The sequence below is a fragment of the Callorhinchus milii genome, unplaced genomic scaffold (assembly GCF_018977255.1).
Source record: "Callorhinchus milii isolate IMCB2004 unplaced genomic scaffold, IMCB_Cmil_1.0 Scaffold1, whole genome shotgun sequence".
Taxonomy (NCBI): Eukaryota; Metazoa; Chordata; class Chondrichthyes; order Chimaeriformes; family Callorhinchidae; genus Callorhinchus; species Callorhinchus milii.
The window spans coordinates 57,453,828-57,479,919 of NW_024704742.1; the positions used below are offsets into that span (position 1 = coordinate 57,453,828).

Sequence of the window (26,092 nt, forward strand, 5' to 3'; positions counted from 1 at the left end):
TACCCCTCTATCCCTTCTTCCTCATGCATGGATCCTTTCTTAAATTGGGAAACTTAAATGAGTGATGGTGTGGTAAAATTCATGAATTTGTCTATAGAAATCACTTCTTAAAATCTATAAATACGATTTGGAACCCCAGTTTTGTGGGCCGAGAATGAATTGGTGCATGTGGAGTCCAGTAGCGTAGGGTTCGATTCCTGGGCAGGGCGAAACCTTAGATGTTTCCTTACTCCACATGCCTCTGTTTACCTAGTAGTAAGTAGAAATCCAGTTATTAGTTGATTGATGGATTGCCAATCGACTAATGGGGGTAATAAACCCTCCGTCCACCCAAACAAATTTGCTTACTCAATTCACGACTGTTTGTGAGACACTGCTGTGTTCAATTGGCTGCAGCGTTCGCTCACAAAATATATAGTCAATCCACAACATATTCTGTTAAATGCCTGTGATGAGGCGCTATATCAAATGCAACAATTATTATATGTGTTGTCTCTCTTGTCTGAAAATATCTAACATTAAAGGGTCACCTTCTTCATGAGGAACGTGACACGGTATTGTATTCTTCATTCTTATGTATATCATTTCCAAACAGACATTGTGACAAAAAATTATGTCTGAGTTCTGTTCTTTTTTAAAGAAAAGATTAATCAGAGAACCAGTTATTAAAGTTATTGCCTCACCCCAATCCAGAGCAAGGTCCCATTCTCGATTTCCAATCATTGTTGAGTTATCCTATCTCAGTCAGGGCACCAGTAGGGATGCCTCAGAAATTATGACTCAGGAAAGAGAATTCCTGTTTAATATCTAGACCCCCACATCCCTCCCTTCAATAACAACATCAAATTATATTTGTATTGCGTCTTTCACATCAGGAGGACGTCCCAAGACTCTGGACAATCTTGGACTTGAGCTGGGGGTTGGGATCAGGTGGAATGGAGGGCAGGGATGGTAGGGTTGGGGGTGGGGTTGTTCCTAGATAAATAATAATAATAGTAATCCTTCCATTTAATATAGCACCTTTCACATCAGGAGGACATCTCAAAGCCCTTCACAGGATTTGCTGCGAAGTGTAGTGACTGCGTATTTGGCAGGTGGGTAGAGAACAGCCAGTTGAGTTGAGGTACCAGGAGGTCAGATCTATCCCAACAACAGTGGGCGACTTCAGCCAAGGAGGACAGGACACTGCGGGGGATATTTTTATTTCAAAAACCCACAGTCATGTAAGATTTTTTTTCAAACACTTCGAAAGCCAGCAATCCTGTAAGCTTCCAGCGCTATATTGTGGTGCTGCTGTGCTTGGCCCTGGCCTGAGAGTCCCAAGTTCCAGGTTTGAATGATTTACTCATGTGCATCATGTGAAACCAAAGATGACATGACCCTGAACAGCTGGACTGCAGCCTCAATCGCCCTCTATTTAGCAACTGAGAGAGGAGGGTGGGGTGGGGGGGGACACCTTTCCTTATGTGCTTCAGTGAAGACTACCAGGGCCAGTGGGAGGGGTGCCCTTTTGATCAAGTCGCTGTGAAGATCGGTGCAGTGCATTTAACGACATGTAAAAAGGGTATCAGCGGGTAATGATTGATACGGTATTTGATTGGCATCGCCCCAGTGGCTGTTCACTGCCAACGAACGCTGCAGCGCACAGACACACACACACACACACACACAGAGCCACAGCCACAGCCGGAGAGAGGGGGAGACCATGGCCAAGCGCTCTCCCAGCTGTGCATTCATCATCTTGATGTCCTCCCTCTCCATCCCCTGCTTTGCCCACCGGAAACTTTTACTCGTGTTGATAGACGGCTTTCGCTTCGACTACATCGGTGACCGGGAGCTGCAGGCGCTGCCGGGTTTGAAAGCCATGGTGGAAATGGGAGTGAAAGCGGATTACCTGACCCCGGAATTCCCGAGCCTTTCCTATCCCAATTACTACTCCCTGATGACCGGTAAGTGAGCACTCACAGGTAAGGTAAGGCGGTGGTTTGCAAAGAGAGAAGTCACCGTCCACCGACTGTGGGATCCGATCCATGTCAGTGGCCAAGAGAGGAAAAACAACTATGGGAATACCCCAACATACTCTGATCACCGTCAAAGTAGAGGCTGATGACATTTGGCCAAAGTTTATTTGTGGTTCATGAATGCAATCGTGAAATCTTTAAGGAAAAGTCGAACTGGAACTAAAATCTGCAACATGTAAGAATGCGTTTTGAATGTCTTTTTTTTGGGGGGAGGTGGGGGGGTGGGGGGGGGTTTGCGCATAACGATGAAACGTTTGCCCCTTTGACATGGAATGTGAACCACACTCTTCTTACGGCCGCAGAAGAGAAATGCGTGGACGGTATAAACCGGGACAGTCAAACGTGGGGCCAAAGTGCAATGAGAGGCAAGGATCTCATCAGACACATTGGGGCTTTTCACTAGCAAGGCAGGAATTCGGGCGAGCGAGCCTTAGAAGAAATCAGATAAAAGCCACGCAAGGTCTTGAATATGTTATTACTCATTTTCAAAAAAAAATCCAAAAAAAAGAAGAATTTGGTCGCTCAATCCATGACTGTTTGTGGGACACCATTGGCTGCCGCGTTTCGCCCACAAAATATACAGTCGATTGAGACGTCTAGAAGACCTGAAAAGCGCTATATCAAACGCAAGGATTATTAGTATCAGTTCACTTCACAGTGTATTCTGTGAAGCGCTTTGAGGTGTCTCAAAGACGTGATAAGGTGCTATATCAAAAGCAAGGATTATTATTAAAATGCAATGTATATATGTTTTTAGGTAAGGTGGTAATAATAATAATTAATAAATAATAATAATCCTTGCGTTTGATACGGAGCCTCATCCCGTTGTTGATCATATCAAAGCGCTTCACAGAATATACTGTAAAATAAATTGACTGTGTATTTTGTGGGCGAAATCACAGGAACCAAATTATTGGCATTGCAGTAATATTTTCCTTTCAATTGTATTTACGGTACATACTGTACATTGAATGGGACCAATTGTTTCTCATTCTTCCCCCTCGCTGCTCTTCAAATAAGGAATTTGGCTTGACTCCAATGATTTGGCACCATTCAATCTTGGATCTCACACAATAGTGTGCATTTCGACCTGTCTCCCCAGATAATAATATAATAATAATAATCCTTGCATTTGATATAGCACTTTATCACATATTTAAGACGTCTCAAAGCATTTTACAGAATATACTGTAAAGTGAATTAACTATATATTTTGTGGACAAAGCAAAGATCACACCATTCCGGATCTGGAATCAGGAAAATAGTTTAGAGATTTTGAAATATTGCATGCCCGTTACAGGCAAAAAAAACGTGACAGGTTCACATTTGACGGAGAAACAATGAATGAATTGAATCAATGAATGATATGCAGCACCCGTACAAAACAAGCTTCCCCAAAACCGGCCTCAATCATTTTTTTTTCGCGAATTGCAGTAATATCGGCTGTCAGCTTTTCTATAGGGTGGATTAAATAGTGCAGGAAATTGAGCCACATAAGTGAGATACGATTGCAACTTTGAAATCAAAGGGTATTCAGTTCAATATTGGGCTATGATTGGGCTATTTTGGGGGGAAATAATATTTAATCTGGGCACGTTTTCATACTGTGAGCCTCAGAATATGTCTGCAGACTGTCACTGATATGGCTAACCATGTCCACAGTGAGGATTAACAGTTGTGGGTTTAATCAGTGCAAGTTTATTAATAAATACAGTAATTCACAGCTGAATTTTGGGAAATCACTAAAAAATGGAGCAGAATTCCTTTGGGTCTAGACTTTTTTCTTAGTCATAGATCTTACAGAAGAAATAAACTTATAGAAAACTGGCTTCAAAATTATTTCTTTCAGTAAACTCCTGATAATTTGTTACTCTAAGGGCAAGGGGCTCAGTGGCAAGTTATTCAGAATGGCAAGTTAAACATATGTATAAGTACATAAATAAATGAGGCCGGGGTATTGACAGCATGATAACTGTGACAAGTTAAAACAAGGTTGAGTGATCAGGAGTTTTCAGTAAATATAATTTAATTGTATTAGCAGCAACTTGCACTTACACAGTACCTTTCATGCAGGAGAACATCTCAAAGCACTTTGCAAAGGACAGTATGGAACTACGAGTAAGGTGGGAAGTGGTGGGGGGGGGGAGGGGGGGGGGGTGGAGTGGGAGGAAGTAAGAGGAAGGTGTGGTTGAAGAGGTAGGATTTTGGTAGAGTTTTGAAGACTGGAAAAGAGAGTGTGAAATGGAAATATTTTGGGAGAGGGAGTCTTTCCAAAGGGTGGGAGGTAGTCACATCTATGATGTTATCTCAGCTTTTCTTGGGCCTTCAGACTCTCTGCCCCAACCCTTTGGAACTCCATTCCACAATCCCTCCGCCTCGCTCCCCACCTTGCTTCTTTCAAAGCCATTCTCAAAACCCTCCTCTTTGACCACACCTTTGGTCACCCCCCCTACCCCTACTTCCCGGTTCATCTGATCCCAACCCCCAGCTCAGGCGCAAATCCTGAATGTCCAAGACTTGGGACATCCTCTAATGTGAAAGGCTCTAAACAAATGTAACTTATTGTTGTTGTTATCATACTTTCTGCACATGCAAGGAAGGAAAACCTGCTGGACATTGAAATTTTGGAACAAAACGACTGGGCTGATTAATAAGCGTCTATCAAGTGTTGGCACAATACAAATCGAACATCAGAGCATAGAGCAGCCTTAAAGCTTTTGTAGTCCTTTGTGCTTTATACCAACTTTGGCCCTATATATATTATTGTCAGTTAATATCCATTGTACACACTCCATTAATAATCTTTTGTGATGTTAAAGGCAATTGTGCACATTGACAAACAAAAGGCTATGCTAACAGCTGGTAACTGCACATAAAATGCCTCTTTCTGAATTAAAGAAGGAATTGTAAATCTATTCCATTCAGCAAACTAAGCAGAGGGAGAATCTGTGAGTCTCCAAGCTTCAACATCTCCAAGCACAACGACCATTAATAAATAATCTATTAGGCAAGTAGGCAATCTCCAAAGATAGATTATTTTAAAAGCATTTTTCGCTACAGGGCTATGTATGAGAATTCTAAGATAAGGATAAATAAATCACCACATGGAATGCTCCTTGAATCAAACTGAATCTTCTCTCAATAGTGTTTCTTTCCTATTTGAGTACGTTGTTCAATATAAGTTAATTAAGAAATAATTGATTTGTAATATGGAGCACAGCACATGATGTTTCATAACAGATTTGTTAATTATAGAATGTATTGTTGAATCTATTATCTATTGCCCTATATTTCTGTTGTACAGTGCAAAGATAATGGATGTCTAAGGATAATGATCAACCTTAGTTTAAAAAGTCATTCAAGCAGTGCACTATATATGTATGTACACATGATTATATGCAGAGAATGATTATTAGTTTCACTGAATTTTGAGTGCAAAGAGGCAGATATTTTCACCATTGAAATTCAATTGTCTTTCAATTCCAAAGAGAAAACTATGGCTAACCTCCTGTCTAATCTGTCCTAGAAAATCATACATGTGGAGAAGTATCTCAACTGTATTAGTATCTCTTCTAGACAGTCCAGCTCAGTTTGGGAGTTCATCATGTGAGGAATCAACAACAACAACAAGATTCCATTTATAGAGCGCCTTTCACGTCCGGAGGACGTTTCAAGGCGCTGGACAGTTGGGTCAGGACCCGAGCAGGGGGGAAATGGTCAGGGTGAGGGGAGGGAAGGGAGGGAGCGAGGAGGGGGTAGAGAGTTGAGAGGGGAGCTGAAGGCACGGTCAAAGAGAAAGGTCTTGAGACCGGCCTTGAAGGAGGAAAGGGAGGAACAAGGTGAAGGCACTGGGGGATGGAGTTCCAGAGCCTCGGGGCTGAGAGGCTGAAGGCCCGGCCACCGATGGTAGGGCGGTTGGGGCGGGGGATGTGGAGCAGATCGGAGCCAGAGGAACGGAGGGTATGGGCAGGTAGGTAGGGGGATAGTAGGTCAGAGAGGTAGGAGGGAGCAAGGCCGTGAATGGCCTCGTAGGTGAGGATGAGGATCTTGAATTCGATCCTCTGGGGGATGGGAAGCCGGTGGAGGCGAGCGAGGGTGGGAGTGATGTGGTCCTGGTGCGGGACAGTACACGAGCTGCAGAATTCTGAATGACCTGCAGCTTGCGGAGGGAGGTGCCGGGAAGGCCGGCGAGGAGAGAGTTCCCATAGTCCAGCCTTGAGGTGATACAGGCGTGGACCAGAGTTTCAGCAGCGTGAGGGGTGAGATAGTGCCGTAGTCTGGTGAATCACTTCAGGTGTGGACCTCAGTAACCTCTCCGGTTGTTCGTTGCAAATCACGGAGCCTGCACTGAACCTTGACATTGTGTTTGACCCTCAGCTCCTCTTTAAATTTTCCTCTGGACTCTTATAGATATGGTTTCTTTCATCTTCCAAGATTACCACTGTTATCACCAACACAACCGTGATCCACTCCTTCGTCACCTCTGGACTCAACTCAACTTCTTGACCTTCAAATGCCTCCATGTACTTGCCTCACTCTATGTTTATGATTTCCTGTGACCTTAGACCTCAAGTCACTCCCTGCCAATTCTGGCCTGCTTTTTTGCCCTCCCCACCACCCACTCCATTATCAGTGGGTGAGCTTTCAGACACTTTTGTCTCCTCCTTCTGAACTCCTTTCCAAAAGCAGAGAGGCAAGGCAGTGTTTTTCAAAGTGCCAGTGTTCTTCGCTTTCAAAATCTCTGAAGACTTATCTCTTTTACTTTGCCTTTGTCCACCTCCACCCTACCCTCCCTATCTACCTCCTAGCTCAAGCTCTTGTGCTTCTTTGTTTATCATTTTGAGACATTCTACTGATTTGAAATGCACTGTATGCATGCCAGATATTGAATCATCGAAACAATCCTGTTAATTTAGCAATTAATCTTCAGTGAATATTTAGAAGTTGCCAAATGCACTTTTCTACTTAAAGCAGTATTATCTAAATTAGAGTTACACAATCTGGTTGGTCAACATTGCAATGCATAATGTGGAAGAGAGATCATGTTATTAGATAATTACAATAAGATGGGATATTACGGGATCCACTTTTGACCCCATAACCACCCAGAATATTGTACTAACTTGGAGATTAAAATTGTGATGACTGTGCAAGTTTACATCGTAAATTAAATGGACTTTTTTAAGGGATAAAAAAAATTGTCTTTGTTTCCACGCAAAGGCTTAGAATAATTTAATGCCTTGATGAGTCTGTACATCTCACATTCTATGTGTCAGGTGTACAATGTACATTGGCAGGCTTATGATCTATACAGTAAGTCACCGAGATATGGAAAAGGGGAAGGGGCAAGGAAAGGGGGAGGTGACCTTAGATATAGCCAAAGAGATAGGTTTAAGGCAAGATTTAAAGATAGATAGAGAGGGGTGGGGATGGTGCAAGATAGAGGGTTACAGCTGGAGGATAAGATGTAATGACTAAAGGCTCAGCTATCAATGGTGGCATGGAGGAGGCAGAGAATATTAGCACCCAAGACCTGGGCAACTGAGGCATTGTGAAAAATTGCCCTCATTTCAGTTCCATGGCAGAACAACACAACAACAACTTGGATTTATATAGAGTCTTCCACGCCGGACAGCCTCTCAGAGGCTTCACAGTGATGAACCCCGGGGCCGAGCCAGGGGGAGGGGGAGGAAGGTGACCAAAGGCGTGGTCGAAAAGAAAGGTCTTCAGTAGGGACCTGAAAGTAGGAAGAGATGGGGCGAGGCGAAGTGAGTGAGGAAGGGAATTCCAGAGCCTCGGGGCATAGTGGCTGAAGGCACGGTGCCGAGGGTGGAGCGGAGGAATCAGGGGACGAGGAGGAGGCCAGACCCGGAGGAACGAAGGCAACGGGTACTGTTTTGAGGAGGTCAGAGAGGTAGGGGCGTGCAGAGAAGTGCAGGGATTTGAATAAAAGGGTGAGGATCTTGAAATCGAACCTCTCTGGGATAGGCAGCCAGAAGTCTGGCAAGGACTGGGGTGATCGGGGAACGTAGTTTGGTGTGGGTGAGAATGCGGGCGGCAGAGTTTTGAATGATTTGGATTTTATGGATGGTGGTGGATGGGAGACCGGTGAGGAGGGCGTTCAGAGTAGTCCAGCCTAGAAGTGACAAAGGCATGGACTAGGGTTTCAGCGGCCTTCGAAGAGAGGTATTTGCGGAGACGGGTGATGTATCGGAGGTGGAAGAAAGCTGTGCTGGTGAGGGACTGGATGTGGGAGAGGAAGGACAATTGGGGGTCGAACCTGACCCCAAGGTTGCGTACGCGTTCGTTGAGTTTTAGGAGGAGGTCGGGTAGGTGAAGAAGGTGAGAGCCATGGGATTTGAGACGTTGATGAGAGCCAAAGAGTATGGCTTCTGTCTTGTCGACGTTCAGTTGAAGGAAGTTTGCGCTCATCCAGCCTATGAGATCTGACAGGTAGGCTGACAGAACATCAGAGGCTAGGGGTCGCAAAGAGAGGTGGAAAAATAGAATTGGGAAAACAGTAGATATGAAAGATCTGATGGGTGGTAGACATATATTTCACGGCAAAGGCTACAATATTTAAATCTTGTCCAAATAAACATAACAACAACAAAATTACATGTGGATATCGCCTTTCACGTAAAGAGGATGTCCCAAGGTGCTGGACAATCGGTGTTTTGGACCTGAGCTGGGGGTTGGGATCGGGGAGGGTAGAGGGCAGGGTGGGGAAGGAGGGTGATCTTCTTTTGCCTTGCCCCTCTTTGCCCATCTTCAGATCTTACTCAATGACCTCCTCGTTAATTATCCTATAGTTACCTCCCTTTTCTCTCTTGCTCGCTGTCTGACCCCGTCTTTCTCAAATTCTCAGAGCCGTTAACCTCTGGCTAGGGTACTATATCAATGAAGGTTACTGTTCTGCTTTTTTCCATTTAAATCCCGATTTCACATCCCAGATTAAGAATTGAGGTTATAATAATAATACTTAGGTTTGGCATAGCGCCTTTCACATCAGGAGGACATCTGAAAATGCTTCACAGGATATACAACACCAACAACTTGCACTCATGTAGCGCCCTCTATGCAGGGTAGCGTCTCAGAGCGCTTAACAGTGGTGGAGCCTGACTCTGATCCGGTGGGTAGGTGGTGGGGGTGGGTGGTGGGAGGTGGCTGCAAGCACGGTCAAAACGGAAGCTTTTAAAAATAATAATCCTTGCATTTGATATAGCGCTTTTCACGTTGAGAGGATGTCCCAAAGCACTTCACAGAACACACTGTAAAGTGAATTGACTGTATATTTGTGGGCGAACGCGGCAGCCAATTGCGCACAACAATGTCCCACAAACAGTCGTAGATTGAAAATGACCAATTTATTATTGTTTGGGGTTTTGGAGGGATTAGGTGTGTGGAGTAAGGAAACTTGCCCAAGGTTTCGCCCTGCCTGGAATTGAACTCAGGTCTCTTGCTTGCAAAGCGAGTGCTCTAACCACTGAGCTACAGGACTCCGGAGGCAGGACCTAATAAAGGGGAGATAGGGGGCAAAGCAGAGAGATTGAAGCAGAGTGTTCCAGAGTTTCAGGACGTAGTGGCTGAAAGCACGACCTCCGATATTGGGACGGAGGGTGCGAGGAAAGTGCAGAAGGCTTTATATGCTAGAAAGTATAATGACTGTATAGACCCTTCCCTTCCCATGCCAGGTTAGGTCAGGTCAGATGAATGTATCAGCTTTATTCACTTAAGATAATCGTGAAAAAAGGCACAAAATTCACAGTAGTCAAAATGTAACTCAAGGACACCTGTTTTAAATACTTTCTTTGATGGCAAATATTCACCATTTGGTTTGCTCTTTGTTTTTGTGCGAGCTTTATTGGCAGTGAAGTGTGTGCCTTGAAATACTTAATGTACGTAAAGTATAAGAATATAAGAGTATTGGAACAATCAAACTAACAGAAGATTTAATATTGTGTCATACAATCATAGAAATTTACAGTGCAGAAGGAAGCCATTCAGCTCAACAAGTCACTGGCTCAAGCAAGCTCATTTAATAGCACTCTCATCTCTGAGTCAGATGTTTGTGGGTTCCAGCCCCACTTCAGGACTTGGAACTCATATGTTCTGAGATAATAGTAATAATAACAATAATAATAATAATCCTTGCATTTAACATAGCACCTTATGACATCTTTGAGAAGTTTCAACACGCTTCACAGAATATACTGGTTGAAACTCTGCAGCCAATTGCGCACAGCAGTGTCCCACAAACAGTCGTGGATTGAGTGACCAAATTATTATTGCTTATTTTTATTATTTTTTTGAAGGGATTATTACCCCCGGAAAAGCAATCCGCCAATTGACTAACAACCGAGTTCCTAAATTATATATTAAAACCGGGATAAAGAGAAAAAAGTGGCAAGGTTACAGTCTACACCCTCTCAGACAACCACAGATATTCACACAGCGCATTTGAGGAGATCATGGCAGTTTTAAACTGCATTTCTCATGATGGTCCAACTTGCACATCTATATTCAATGTTTGGATTTTATTTGATTTAAAAAAGGAAATAAAGCAGAGATAATTATAACAAAAATAATAATCCTTGCATTTGATATAGTGCTTTTCACGTCTTCTAGATGTTGCAAAGTGCTTCACAGACTATACTGTAAAGCAAATTTACTGTATATTTTGTGGGCGAAACGCCGCAGCCAATTTGGCACAGCAGTGTCCCACAAACAGTTGTGGGTTGAGTGACCAAATTATTATTGTTTTTTTTTTCTTGAGGGATTATTACCAGGCATGTGGAGTAAAGGAAACTTGCCCAAGGTTTTCCCCTGCTGGGAATCGAACCTAGATCTCTCACTTGCAAGGCAAGTGCTCTAACCACTGAGCTACAGGACTCCTAAATGATAAATACATTCAAAAATCTTACAAATGCACATCCAAGTCCAAAGTGCCTTTTATTCGAAAGACAAAATGAGTTGTGTTTAGTTCTTTCATTTCCCCTCCTCCCCTCCCCCCATTTGTTCTATACAATTGATGACACTCCAATGCAGTGATGGGGCTGTGCTGCATTGTTGTCAGTGCTGTCCTTTGGATGAGATGTTAAACCAAGTTCCCATCTGCATGCTCAGATTGACATTAAAGATGCCAAGGCAAGATTTGAAAAGAGAAGGGAATTTCTCTAGGCGTTCTGGCCAGCAATCCCCCAAATAAGATTGGTCCTTCCCTCCATTGCTGTTTGTGGGACATTGCTGTAAGCAATTTGGCTGCTGCATTCATCCACAAGACACACATTTACAATTTACTGTGAAGCACTTTGGGATGAAAGGCGCTATATTAAATGCAAGTTTTTTTTAAAATCTATTTTATCCCCGTATCCCTTACCGTGACTTATGGATTATAGCAGCCTGAAGACGCAGATTTGAACTACATTGATAAAAAGACAACACTGATGATACAAAGATTAAACCAAAGGCAAAGTACTGCTGATGCTGGAAATCTGGTATAAACACAGAAGTCGCTGGGAAAGTTATTGACCTGAAACATTACTTAATTTTCCTCTCTCTATGGATGCTGCCTGACCTGCTGTGTTTTTCCAGCTACTTGTGTGTTTATACAAAGATTAAAGTTGTTTTCAGGGGCCCCAGTGACCCTGATGTGTCCTGAATCTGTCTGGCATGGCCCTTCAAACACAGAATTCCTCCAGTGCAGCCACTAATCTAATTCCACCTCTGACCAAAGAAAACAGCAAAAGGTTTAATCTAACTGCTCCTCACACTTATTTTAATGTGCAGTTAGGAGCAGAATTCAATTCTAGATGGTAGTCAGTGATTTTAGAAAATGCTTAATTAGAACAAACTTTCAAAGTTGTTAAAAGAGTAATTTTCCATGCAATATTCAAACTGAGTTCCTTTTACTAATGAAAAAATCTTAATTTCAAAGAATAGCTCATTCCTGAGTTTCATGCCTATTGCAATGTACTTGTTAGTTCTCTTTTGCAACTTGGTGCTGTTCTGGTTAACCTCACAATAAACTGATACTTCAGACAATGTGCAAAACTAATTATTTTCTTTCATGTGTGGGAGAAAACCCTTTTACATCAAGACTAGCCTAACGAACCAATAACGGTTGAATGTTAGTAATCCTTGCATTTGAGATATATCATTTTAGCACATTGTTGAAACATCGCAAAGTGATACACAGGATTTACTCTAAAGAATGGTAAGTGTATTTGTAGATAGTCACAGCAACCAATTTGAGCACAGTAGTGTTACTCAAAAAGTATAAAGTGAATAATTAATTTATTTGGAGGATTCTTGGCCAGGACAGAGTGAAAAAACCCTTTCTCTTTAAATAAAATGTTACAGGATTTTTATTGTCTAACTTAACAAGCATATATGGACCTCATTCAAAATCTCAACAACAACAACAAGATTACATTTGTATAGTGCCTTTCATGCAGTACAAATTTAATATTTTGAATGCTACAGTATAAGAAAATAAGAAATAATGAAGATGCTCACTCTTGTCTTAAAATTCCTCCACTCCTCTGCACGCCCCTACCTCTCTGACCTCCTATCTCCTCACACAGAGCTCGTTGCCTTCACTCCACTGGGTCTGGCCTCCTCCTTGTCCCCCGAATCTTCCGTGTCTCCATCGGCGGCCGTGCCTTCAGCCACTACACCCTGAGGCTCACTCCCTTCGCCTCACCCCCTCTATTGCTGTTTTCAGGTCTTGGCTGACGAACCACGCCTTTGGTCACCTTCCTCTCCCTCCCCCTGGCTCGGCCCCGGGATCCGTTACTGTGAAGCGCTCTGAGACGCTGCCCGGCGTGGAGGGCGCTGTGGAAATCCAAGTTGTTGTTGTTGTTCTTAGGCTGAAGTAAATAATAAAATAATAATATTCCATGGATTTGATGCTGCACTTTTCACATCAAAAGGATGCCTCAAGATGCTTCACAGGGTTTATTATGAAGTGTAATGTGTTTGCAGGCAAATTCAACAGCCAATTTGCACATAGCAATTTCATATTCACGTTAAGTGAATGAACAATTTTATCAGTAGAATTACAGAGGGCAACAGAAGGGCAGATTTCAGCAAACCATTCATATGTGTCTAACTATATTAATACGAGATGCTAGCTGAAAGACCAATAGATGCTGTAAAAGGATACGTGTGTTGAATAGATTCTTCACATTAATCTTCACAAGTGAAGACTGGTCAGAAGGCCAGTCACTTTGGCTCACTGAATTATAGCATAAGAAGATTTGAGTAAACCAAATGGAGAAATCTGAAGAAATAAATCAGAGAAATACTTCTTGCCACTAAGTATAGCCTCGGCGATGTGGGTTTATAATGGAATTTCCTAATGCTTATGCCAAATATGCTGCACTTAGCACAGGAGGAATTTCAACCCCTAAATGTTTATAAGGCAATTGAGGCAGATTAGATGATCTTAAAAGCCTCAAGGATTACAAATGAAAAAAAAGATGAGGCCTTGGTGAATATTTTTTAAGACTGGAGAAAAGTCTTATACCAGTTTTCTAAAAGGAAAGAAATTACTCTGACACTCTCATTTGCTGGAGAAGGCCACTTGGCTAAATTACTATAGGGAAAAAGGGAAGAGCACATGAGGAGCAGCATATTTTCCTAGGGATAAATAGGGTAGAAAAATATGCAACTAATGGACTTCTCTCTTTGTGGAGACAAAACATCATGTACAGAATTAAAGAGAACTATTCACAAGTGATGGAAATAAATGGACGAAATAGATACAGCATCGAAAGTGCCTTATTCAATATTACTTTCTATCTAAGTGAAATTCCAACATGTCCAACCTAAATACTCACTTGCAAAATAAGATGGTGAGTATTTATTTTGATAGCAGAAATGTGCCACTTCATGTAGCCAAATTTAAAAGGTCGGTCAACAATCCATAAGGGTCTGCTAGGACAAAAACAGTAGTTCTTGCCATAACTGGATAGGATCTGGCAGAAGTGGCGTCTGATTTGCAACAACATCAACTTGCATTTATATAGAACCTTCATGTGGGGTAGTGTCTTGGAATACTTAACAGTGGCAGAGATTGATGCTGAGCTGAGGGAGGGAGGAGGTGATGGTAAGCATGGTCGAAGAGGAAGGTCTTCAGTCATGATCTGAAAAAGAAGAGGGGGCAAGGTGGAGGAATTGAGGGAGAGAGTTCCAAAGTTTCGGGACGTAATGGCTGGAAGCATGGGTGCCAATAGTGGAGCTGGGGAGATTGGCGAGGAGGGCATTGGAATAGTCAAAGCGGGAGGTGATGAAACCATGGACAAGGGTTTTGGCTGCATTGGGTGTGAGGTACAGTCGGAGGTGGGCAATGTGATAGAGATTTATGATATTTCCTAACTAGACTCATTCATAAGAAATCCTGTTGGAATACCTTTTCATCAATGTAAACTCTGCTCTGGGGTGCAGTTTCCACAGGTCAACATGACATAATTTTGGTTACTGGAAGGAATCCCAATTCGGATGATTCTAATTTCTTATTAAACAATCTTGTGGCGAAATATCGCATATTAGGCTCCACCCCAAGATGAGCATTATTAACTGCATTGTTATATATGTACAGAAATATATCCTATTGAGAAGTATGTTTAGCACTGTGTTGTAAAGGTAATTGTTTTATTTTGTTTCTTATATTTTGTGTGTTAGAAAGAATGTTTAATGTTTTGTGTAACTGACCACTTTCTATCTCCCTGCTAGTATGTGTTATCGGTGTTGGTGATAAGTGTAGTATTGTGAGGTTCCTTATATCACAAATACTGGTACTGTCAGCTGGATGGGAGAAATTGGATGTTGCTTTCAACATGTTACATCCAGAAAACGGATGTTGTTTTCAACATGTTACAATACCTGTAGGTAGAGTTTGTTCTCTTCTTTGAAGCACATCATTAAGTTTGCTAGAATTGTTTTCTGCACTTTCTGTAAGATGATTGAAAGCATGGCCAAAGAGGAAAGTCTTGAGAAGGACCTTGATCTAGGTGAGGGAGGGGGGGAGCTTCACTGGCTCCCATCCCCAAGAAGGGTCTTGAACTCACAAACTTTGGACTTTGAATCAAGCCAGGCTGACATCTGAATTGGTGTGAAACCAACTGAAACCAAGTGAAATTACTGGGTGATTTCTTTAGCCTTGTTTATTGTCACGTTTTACTATAGTAATAGGCCCTGATTCACAAGTATGCACAAAATAATGAGATCTTTGGCCTATAGCAGATTGTTTGAAAGTAATCCTCAAAAGTGTCAAGTAGGTGAATCCTGGTATTGATATCAACAGGGAATCTGAGGTGAACCAATATGTTTTTTAACGTTTGAATTGCATTTGCAGGGATGTATAGAGTGCCCTTATTCACTTCGGTATCTGCCTCTTTCAGGACGAAATACTGAAATACACCAGATGACTGGAAACTACATGTGGGATAAGAAAACAAACAAGTTGTTCCTGATTGGTGAGAATGAAGACAGTCTGCTACCTTTCTGGTGGAATGGATCGGAGCCATTTTGGGTTACCATGATGAAGAATAAGAGAAATGTTTACATGTATTACTGGCCAGGTCAGTACAGGGTAGCCCTTTTTGAATGTTTGGTTGAGCACGGGTTCACTTAGAGCATAGGTGTACTGTGCCAACTGTGTTTTCGGTGATGACTAGCACTTAAAAATGGCTAACATTTGGGTCATCAGATCATCATTTCCTGCATCTTGCATGCTTGTTTAATGCAAAGGAAGCGACTCTCATGTCACTTCCTGCACACTGGGCATTTTGGTTTATGCACAGGAAGTGTCTCTTATGACACTCTCTTAAAACCCCTTCTGAGAAAATATGTATTAATTTTTTTATAGAAACAGTCTTAAAGAAATCTCATCTATTATTGTGTTTATTTGAATTAGGTTGTAATGTTGAAATCCTGGGTGTGAGGCCTAATTACTGCCGAGATTACTATTATTATGTGTCAGATAAAAATTTTTCAATTGCCGCCTCGGAAGCCATTGATGTTTTGGGGTAAGTCCTACACAGAGTTGCATTTGTATATTCAAACTATACATTTCAAATTGTCCGGGAAAAGAGACAGCATTGTGCAGGCCAATAACAAATGTTATATGCGATATTTTAAACTATGCTATAGTTTCTCATTAGAATAGGGAGAAATTCCACATGTTTCTGCATGTTTCTCACCATTAAAAAAAACCCTTAACCTTAAATCTGCAAAATAAATTACACACAATTGCCTTTGTTTAAGTAAGCATACACACTAGAGCAGAATTGCTATTTTATATTGAGAAGATATCACAGATTTGCCTGAGGAGGGCACTAGTTATGTAAGTCTGACACTCATTAGGAAAGCTGAACTGATGTCTGAGAAAGACAACATAAAAGTTGCACAGCAAATGTGCTGGAACAGGCACTGGGGAGCCAAGAATTGTTAGTGTCCTTGCCTCCAGCATATCCAGGGAGCATTCAATGTGATAAGAATCCATTCTGTTGCTAATTAACCCAAATGAAAAATGAGTAATGGTAGAAATCTAAGAGATCAGTCATTAATTGGAAGAAACATATTCTCTATTCCAATGTTAAGCTAGGAAATTAGATTTGAACCCATTATATCCAACACTGAACACTAATACCATATTCACCATTTTTGTATTGGTCAGGTGGGTATCTGATACATGTGGAAACCCATCACTGTGCTCATAGGTATCCAAACCAGACTGAGAGTTTCACATATGTTTGCCACCTATATGTGGACACCCTTATTCACCGAAGTACTGAATGTCTTTTTGATACTCTGTCTCCCTGTAACAAAAATGGATGTTGAAACTCAGAGTTTAAGAAATTTGACTTTTTCATCTTTGACTGTTTCTGAACTTTCTTTCTCCATGTATTGAGCTGAGATTGATATGTGGGATAGGAAGAATGCTGATCCCTTCTCAGATAAATGGCTGATCTTGTATGCAAAAAATATATACCCTGTATAAATCAAATTGTATAATTATAAGACATAAATAGTAATCAGTAGAAATCATGAGGGAAATTGCATAAGTTCTTGGAAACATCTGTACATTATTTTGTGATGTTCTGACTTAAGATATCCATGCTTTCAGACTTAGGTAGCTTGGCTGAACCAGCCAAGATCAAATTTTGTCTGAATAAAATCTAAAACAGCTGTAGAAATACTGAACATTTTCAAAGTTGGAATATTCAACCGCAATTCATATATGGGTGTAATGGAAATTAAAGTCCTGGGTGGCACTGAGCCACACAGACCAAAGGATCCCAGATGTCACCCCACCCCCTCCTCAACCCCACTCCTTTGTCTGTGTTAATTTGCTTGATCTCACCTGGAGCAGCAGTCATTTGGCTTCAGCAATCCTAGGAAAGAGGGGGGACAATCAGCCAAGGTTTGTGCTCCTGATTGCTATCCAGAAACTCTGGCTGGAAATTGACTGTTTGATGAAGTTATTATTGGACTCAGTTGTGATGCTTCTATTCGTGTAAGAATAGCCACTGATGTTTACTGTCTAGGTTGGGATGTTGGAAATCAGCCACTTCAAGGAGTTGCTATAGCAGTCTATAAACATGGAGCTGTACCTCAGCATGATCTATTACCCTGAAGAAAGGGGAGTCAAAATTATACAGAAACTCAGATTGTTTTCCTTTACCCAATTTATGGTCAGCTGGGCTTTTTTTTCTTAGGTCAGCTGGGTTTCAGACACAGGCGGAAACCCATCACCGTGCTAAAGAATATCCAAGAATATAGACTGCGAGTTCCATGTATGCCACCTAGACGTGGAAATTTCCATGTCTGGAGTGGAATGCACACTCTTTCCATGTCTACAGTGGACAATTAGAGGAGGAGCAGGGATGGCACTGGCATTCCTGGCATCCCACCAATGGCAGGGGTGGGTGGGTGGGTGGGGGTGCGTCACCACAGGGCAAGGTGCTAAAGTACATTGGCACCAGGTACACAACTGTTTGCTTCTTGAACATGCCATAGAAGCAACCCTACCTTTGGCAGCAAGGAGACAACTTAAACTCTACATAATTCAAGTAACATTGCAAAACTTACTAGTCTTATTCATGTTTGACCTTAGTGGAAAAGTACAAATCAATTTGTTTCATATGTGTTTTTTTAAATGGTGTAGATAGAAGAGTTAATCTATAAGTACATACTGGCTCAAGTCAATGTATAAATGTGCATGTTAACTCAAGGGAATCCTTTGGTATGACCGACTTGTAATAAAATGCTTTTGGAAATTTGGAATGAAATACATGAATTAATTTGAAACGGACTGTATACCAGAGCAGCTTGTGCGCACACAGCAGTGCACACACTCCCCCCCCACCCCCCACACACACCACACACACCAGCGCACACATACACCCACCCACACATACACCCACACACGCCACATACACCAAATCGCATATACACATACCACACACACACGTTCTATTTCTGTGAAATCTACAACTAAGCCAATGCACCACACTTGTGTTGATTCCCTTCATGCCAAAGTTTTGTGGAAATCATTAAATATTCATGTCAAATTCCAAGAAAGTGCACAAGTTTGCACATTTCACAGTTCCCACGAGAAACTGGGGGGGTGGTTACATTTGAAATAGAACTGTTTTTTCCCATTGTGTAGTTAAATATAATTTTATAGTGTACGTTGGTAAAATAAATGTGTTTTATCCCCAACTCAATCAGAACTGAGCCACATTCAGAGAGCACTGATGCTCGGGTGCTGTTAATTAACACAATTTAATAACAGCAGAAAGCATTATTACCTCTATAATATAAAACTTCTGGGCTATATGAAATGACTGCAACCTTGTTTACAGATGTACAGTATCAGTGTAAAGGTTGTGGAATCCCTGAAGTCAGTTCTTCAGAAACTAAGTCAATGTTTTACTGTACAGATAATTTTAGTTATTTAAATGTTCCTCTCCATAAATGACTATGTCTTGCTTGCTCACTCGCTCCCTCTCTGCTGCTTTCAAAATCCGTCTGAAAACCTATATTCTTGACAGTGACTTTGACATCCTCCCCCTCCAATCTCACACTCTGATCGAGCTTCCACCTCACCTTCGTAAAATACTTTGAGACATTGTCCTACGTGAAAGGTGTTGTAATAATTGATGGCTTTTGTGTTGTTGTGAACTGGATAAAAATAAAACCAGCCATGAAATAAAGCCAGCAATTTAAATCTTGCATTTGATGTAGCACTTTTCATGTCACGAGGATGTCTCAAAGTGCTTCACAGTATTTTACAGTGAAGAGTAATGACTGTATATTTTCTAGGTGAACGAAAGTCAGTATGTTCTTAATTAATGGTTAACATTCTCCCACCGGACATCCTGGAAGGATAATAATAATAACCCTTGCATTTGATATAGCGCCTTACAATGTCTTTGAGACGACTCAAAGCGCTTCACAGAATATACTGTATATTTTGTGGGCAAAATGCGGCAGCCAATTGCGCACAGCAGTGTCCCACAAATAGGATTAAAGTGACCAATTTATTATTATTGTTTTGGATGGGGGAAGGAAGGGGAGAAAACAGCCCTCTTGACACAAGCGAATGAGCTTCATTTTATTTTTAACCAAATTGGATATATTTACTAACATTTTCTAACATGAATACAACAGTAATTGACATTTAACCCAGAAGCATAATTTCTGTTTCATTTTTTAGGGGAAGCTTTGCCGTTAAATTCCAAAGGAGTGAGTTCTGATTTGCAGATCCGCTGTTTCCACTTTGGCCCCATTGACCTCAACACAGAAATCATGTGTTTGGCCTCTGCTTTTGCCAAGTGTGTCATTCCAATAGAAATTAAGTAGTTTTGATTGCCCTGGTTCAATGCTAGAGAATGGGAAACAGATTTTTTTTCCTTTAAGAAAAACATGTTGCAGACGAAGCAGGGCCAGCATGAGGACAGACTGCAGAGTGACATTCCTTGTGATGATCCCCCCAAAATAAACTGGAATAATGTTTTTATAAGATGTCTATTTTACTTTTGTGCATTGTGTTGTCTTATATGACAACATTAGACAGTATTTAATGTTGGATTTTGACTGTGGAGCTCTCTTTATCTCACTCACATATGTGGACTTATACACACATAACCATGCACCCTTACGCACACACAGGTGCTCACAGATATGTACACACATACACAAATATGTGTAGGTGGCATGCATATATGGAACTCTCAGTCTGGTTTAGATAATCTGAGTATGGTGATGTAGTATATATTAAGTATGGTGATGGGTTTCTGCAAGTATCAAACACTTGGCTGACCAAAGAAAGCCCCGCACACAAACATATGCACCCCTTACATTTATACATACAAATAAGCAGAAAACAATAGGAGTCTGTGTGACGCTCATTAAATTACATGAGAACATTTATTCTATATTTATATGTCTAGCTTAGGTAAAACTGTAATTTCATACACCAGCTTTCCTTATTTTTGTACCTGGCCAATGCCTGTTACAAACTGACACAACAACCCATCAGAAATGCTTTTTCGTGCACCCCAAAAATGTTCCCCCCCAAAAAATCTTCAAGCTGAAAAGGTTTATCAAACTTTTTTTGCACTAAGTAATGTTACAATTTAAAAAAAAGCCAAATTTTAAAATATTACATTGTCTTTCTTCTCTTCAAAACATTTCTACTGTTTATTAAACAATTAACATTTTTCTAAGCAGACAGGGAAAAGCAAACCTGGCAGCAGTGTATTATGAGCGAGTGGATGTTGAAGGCCATTCCTTTGGTCCCTGGTCAGAGCAAAGGAAGAATGCCACAAGAGCATTGGATAAGATGTTGCAAGAGATGAACTTGAAATTGAAGGTTAGAAATGTACAAGTAACAACATTAATTCCTAGAAATACAGGTTATCAGAGCACAACATCTCAACAAGGGTTACCTATCTCTCTTTAAGATCCTGTCAGTAATATGCTGCTCAATTTGTCAGCAGGAATTGCACCTTTGATAATATTCACCAATCTATCTGACAGTACAAACCTCACCACAGAATCTCACGAGAAGGTCTAACATTACAAAATTCCCCTTGAAAATAATTGGGCCATTCATTGTTCTTTCGAAGAATTTCCAGGAGACTATTGGGATGTGCTGAAAAAAGCACCTCTGAGTGGGTTCAATCCCATGTCGGAAAGTGGAAAACTCATATAATTTAGGGGGTCCACTGCTGGGGTGTGCTGTATTTTTAGAGATGCTGTCCTTCAGATGAAACTTTAACTGAGGTCTTGTCTGCCTGTTTAGGTGATCGTTAAAGATCCCATGGCACTATTCATAAAGTGAAGAGAGTCTCTTCTGGTATCCTGGCCAATAATCCTGGATAAAATTAGACATTCACTTCATGGCTGTTTGTGGTACATTGCTGTGTGCTAATTGATCACTGCGCTTGTCCACAAAATGTACAGTCTAATATTTTGCATAAATATATAGTTACTTTTATAGTAAATCATGCAAGTTACTTTCAGACATTCTCTTGTGCATGCAGGGCAAAATGTTGGGCAAGTTTCCTTACTCCACATGCCTCTGTTTACCTAGTAGTAAGTAGGAACCCGGTTGTTAGTCGATTGGTGGATCGCTTTTCCGGGGATAATAATCCCTAAAAAAAAAAATTTGATCACTCAATCCACGACTGTTTGTGGGATACTGCTGTGTGGAATTGGCTGCCACATTTCGCCCACAAATACACAGTCAATTCACCTTACAGTATATTCTGTGAAGCGCTTTGAGACGCCTGGAAGCCGTGAAAAGCGCTATATCAAATGTAAGGATTATCAGATGTCAAATGTAAGGATTATTAGTTTTTCTTTTTCCACATCAGCTTTATCCTTTCCTGGTTCTCCCCTGAAACACTTGATTCCTCTTTTGTTTGTACAGAGATACAATTCCACACGGGCTAGTTGTCCAGTGGGACCCTATGTAAATTGTCATTTTTCAAAATCAGTGTCAGTAGGTAGATTTTTAATTGCAGGGGGTACATCAACAATTTGCACTCAATATATGGTTTTTCAAGTAGGAGAATGTATACAAAACACACTATAAGGGAATGATCAGGACTGAGATTGTCATTCTGATTTCATCCAGGATGCCAAGACCAATTGTAACATCCCATACTGTCTCCCCACTTGGGACCAGCTAAATCAGTAAGAGAGTGGGGATCAAGACTGTGATCTTCCCTGTCTGCATGGCTCAACTATTTACTTTTAAATTCACTGAGCCATCGGGGAGACTGCATGCAGGAGGTGTGAAATGCTGGGCATGGGAATGTGTAGCAACACAATGGCAAGTAAATCTCTGCCTGTAGCAACACAGAAATGTGCGGAGAGCTTTAACACTCAACAATCTTAAACCATCTGAAATGTTTATACCCATGAATGTCCAGCAGGAGGCATAGATAAAGCAGATTCAGATAGCATTTTCCTCCTAAGAATAATCCAGCTTCTTCCTGAGTACTATCTTCCAGCAGAGAACTGTCTAAAGTACAAGAGGTCTTAGAGTATCCTAAAGTGTATTTAAACATTTAAGAGACATTTGAGCAGTTTCTTGGAAAGTTGCATTACACCAGAATAAGGAGATGCTGTTTTGTTTTACGACTCTGGCAAAACTAAATCATGTTGCAAATAGAAATATAAAAAGCTTGAATTTCACATTAGGTGGATCAGCATCTTAAAGAAAGATAGATTAACGCTACAGGTATGAAACTTTGTTAAGTTGTTGTGCTCTGATAACCTATATATCTAGGATTTGTTGTTGTTACTTTAGGTTTTCAGCGTACATATATTTTTTTAATCTCAAAGCCATTATGCTGTGTCCTATTTATTTGCCCTTGAGCATAGTCTAGCCTTTTGTGAACTACTGTAATAGTGAAAATAATGAAATTACCAATAAATTATTGAATACCCTGACAAATTAAATACTGCGCAGCCCTTTTATAACATGCATTTTTATAGTGAGAGTTTGGTCATGACAAAGGTGCACTGCAGACCCCAGTCGTTGCGCATGTGCACAGTTCGCTGCTCGCTTCCCATGTGTCATACAAAATGGCTAATGTTTGTCACTTTGTCACTTACAACAACAACAAATTACAATTGTACAGCACCTTTCACGTTGGGAGGATGTCCCAAGGCGTTGAACTCTTTGCACAAACAGTAAGTGACTTCAGGGGCGAATTGATGAGCCAGAAGGGGGCTATTTTAAATTTCTGCCTAAAAAATAAGCCAACTTCTTGGTACACCATTGACATCATCATGGTCAGTGTAATGACATTTTATTTTTTCTTCAGAAGATGTGTTGCATGTGTCTGCAGTTCAGTCTTTCATATATGTTGGCAGGACTCAGTTAACACTCCTATTCATTTTGGAATGTATTTTCAGCCACATAAAATAAACTATGAATTTAGTACTAGAAAATTGATTATGGTAAAGCAACAATAAATATGGAGTGCACAGTGAGAGTCGAGGAGACCTCAACTGCCTTGCAATATGGGAGGAGGCAAGGTGAGAGGGCACAGGCTATACAGAAAATATTCTCAATTGTACTCTTTAAAGTATTTTGAAGTAACATTCTGCAAGTAAACATGTTGTTCCATTATAACCTTTTCTCACCCATACTGAGAATTAAAACAAACATACTTTTTACTCCATGGTAGGAGCAGGGACTCCAAAATGAACTAAATGTCATGATTTTTTCGGACCATGGAATGACTGACATTTCTTGGAGAGACCAGGTCATTGAACTCGATAAATATATCAACATGTCAGATGTTTTGAAGTCTATGGACCGAGGTGCTTTAATGAGCATTTGGCCAAAAGATGGAAAACTGAATGAGGTAAGTAATAAGGAAACTAGCGGGAAAACCCTGATGGTATAGTGGAGAAGCTACAGGTTAGACAGGAGCTTGCTGGTTTGTACCCCTGAGTTTGCTGGTCTCAGCTGGAACTGCATAGGGAGGCTGAATTGGTTCCTGTTCATGATGCCTCTACAGCACCCTCTACTCGTTGTGTATGTGGCAGTCCAGCACAGAGAAGCCAGGCTCAGGGTTGATGCCATCTACAGTTGAGTGGCATGCTAACATTCACTGCCATTGGTCACACATGGACAATAACCACTTGGGAATAACCACAATAACCACTTTGAATCCATGACTGTTTGTGGGACATTGCTGTGTGCAATTGGCTGCCGCGTTCGCCCACAGTCAATTCACTCTACAGTATATTCTGTGAAGCGCTTTGGGACGTCTAGAAGACGGGAAAAGCGCTATATCAAATGCAAGGATTATTATATTATTATTATTATTATTGGGAGGGAAACTAGAAGGGAACCATCATGGAACCATGTTCCAATAAGAGAGGTCCATTGCCAGAGCAGAGAGGCAGATGCTCTAGGGATAAAATAAGAAAATAATTGGACATGCTAAATTTTTTAAAAACATAAATAATAAAGTACTACTGACTATGACTGTAAATGCGTTCTAAGGTTGGCTCCTGTGTCAAAAAGGCTATTGCCAAAATTATTTTAGAAAATGTTGCATCTGGTGATAATAACTCTGGACACACAACAGTGTGGACATGGCTTTATGATTTGTGAAGACCAAGGCAGGAGAACCTGGGCAATGGTGGACTAGACCCTATATGTTTAGGGTGTGATAGTTATTGCACTATCCTTTGATCTCACCAGCTGTACAGGATTCTGAAAACTGTGCAGAGGCTGAAGGTGTACAAGAAAGATGAAATCCCAGAACGGTTCCATTACAAAAATGGCAAATTTGTATCTCCGCTTATCCTTCTTGCTGACCAAGGGTGGTTCATTATTGAGGTAAGATAATGCATTCAACATTACTCTTATTTTTACCATGTGAATGATCAGATTAGCTAATAGCAATTTGCGTGCTGGGTTTCTGATATTTACATTGCAGATCATTGCCTCCATATAAGGAGACCTTGTGTTTTCTAAATCTTAGTTCATCTTATGTTTGGGGACAGACCTGCTGTTGGTCGCAGTTTTAAAAGGATAAAAAAGAAAAAAAAGAACTTGCAGTTTCATAGCACCTTATCACGATCAATTATCTCGAGCTCGACAGTAATTACTAGCCAACAATACTTCAGATTCCATTGGTTATTAATTTTATGGCTGTTTGTGTGATATGGCTGTGTGCAAATTGGCTGGCATGTTCACCTACAAAATACACAATTATAACACTTTACAATAAAATCCTTTGACATGTTTCGACGGTGTGATTAGGCACTGTATCAAATTATTTATTACTTTATCATTACTGTGAAATGCGGTGACTTTTTAGAATCATAGAAATTTACAGTGCAGAAGGAGACCATTAGGCCCATTGAGCAAACTTTTTGTCAGCCAATGAGGTAGCCATTTTGCACATAATAAGATTCCAGACAACCGTGGTGTGACTGACCAATTTTTTCAGGAGGATTGTTGGCCAGGAACCACACACAACAACAACAACAAAACTACATTTGTAAAGTGCCTTTCATGTCGGGAGGTTGCCTCAAGGCGCTGAACATTCGGGGATCAGGACCCGAGCATGGGGGACAGGGTTGGGGTGAGGGAGGGCAGAGAGGGTAGGTGGGCGGCTGAAGGCATGGTCGAAAAGAAGGGTCATGAGTTGTGCCTTGAAGGAGGCAAGGGACAGAGCGAGGCGAAGAGATTGTGGGATGCAGTTCCAGAGGATGGGGGCACAGAGGCTGAAAGCCCAGCTGCCGATGGTAGGGCGGGTCGGGCAGGAGACATGGAGCAGGCCGGAGTCTGCTGAATGGAGGGAATGGACAGGCTGATAGGGGGTCAGCAGGTCAGGGAGGTAGGAGGGGGCAAGGCCATGGAGGGCCTTAAAAGTGAGGACAATGATTTTGAATTCTATTCTCTGAGGGATAGGGAGCCAGTGGTGAGGGTGGGGGTGATGTGGTCACAGAGCCTGGTGCAGGAGACGACACATTCAATGACAAACCTGGAGCCACACAGACTAGATTGTTTGACTAGG

General features: G+C 41.3%; 1 protein-coding gene across 1 annotated transcript in view; it reads left to right on the forward strand.

The window, feature by feature from the left end:
- Positions 1 to 1,415: 1,415 nt before the first annotated feature.
- The window catches only part of enpp6 (ectonucleotide pyrophosphatase/phosphodiesterase 6), a 29,137-nt gene continuing 4,460 nt past the window's right edge, over positions 1,416 to 26,092 (forward strand). Inside the window, exons 1-6 of the mRNA XM_007906883.2 lie at positions 1,416 to 1,949; positions 15,428 to 15,607; positions 15,943 to 16,054; positions 20,766 to 20,907; positions 23,741 to 23,920; positions 24,769 to 24,906. Of these exons, the coding sequence (XP_007905074.1) occupies positions 1,706 to 1,949; positions 15,428 to 15,607; positions 15,943 to 16,054; positions 20,766 to 20,907; positions 23,741 to 23,920; positions 24,769 to 24,906 (996 nt within the window). The 5' untranslated portion in view covers positions 1,416 to 1,705. The remainder of the gene's footprint in view (positions 1,950 to 15,427; positions 15,608 to 15,942; positions 16,055 to 20,765; positions 20,908 to 23,740; positions 23,921 to 24,768; positions 24,907 to 26,092) is intronic.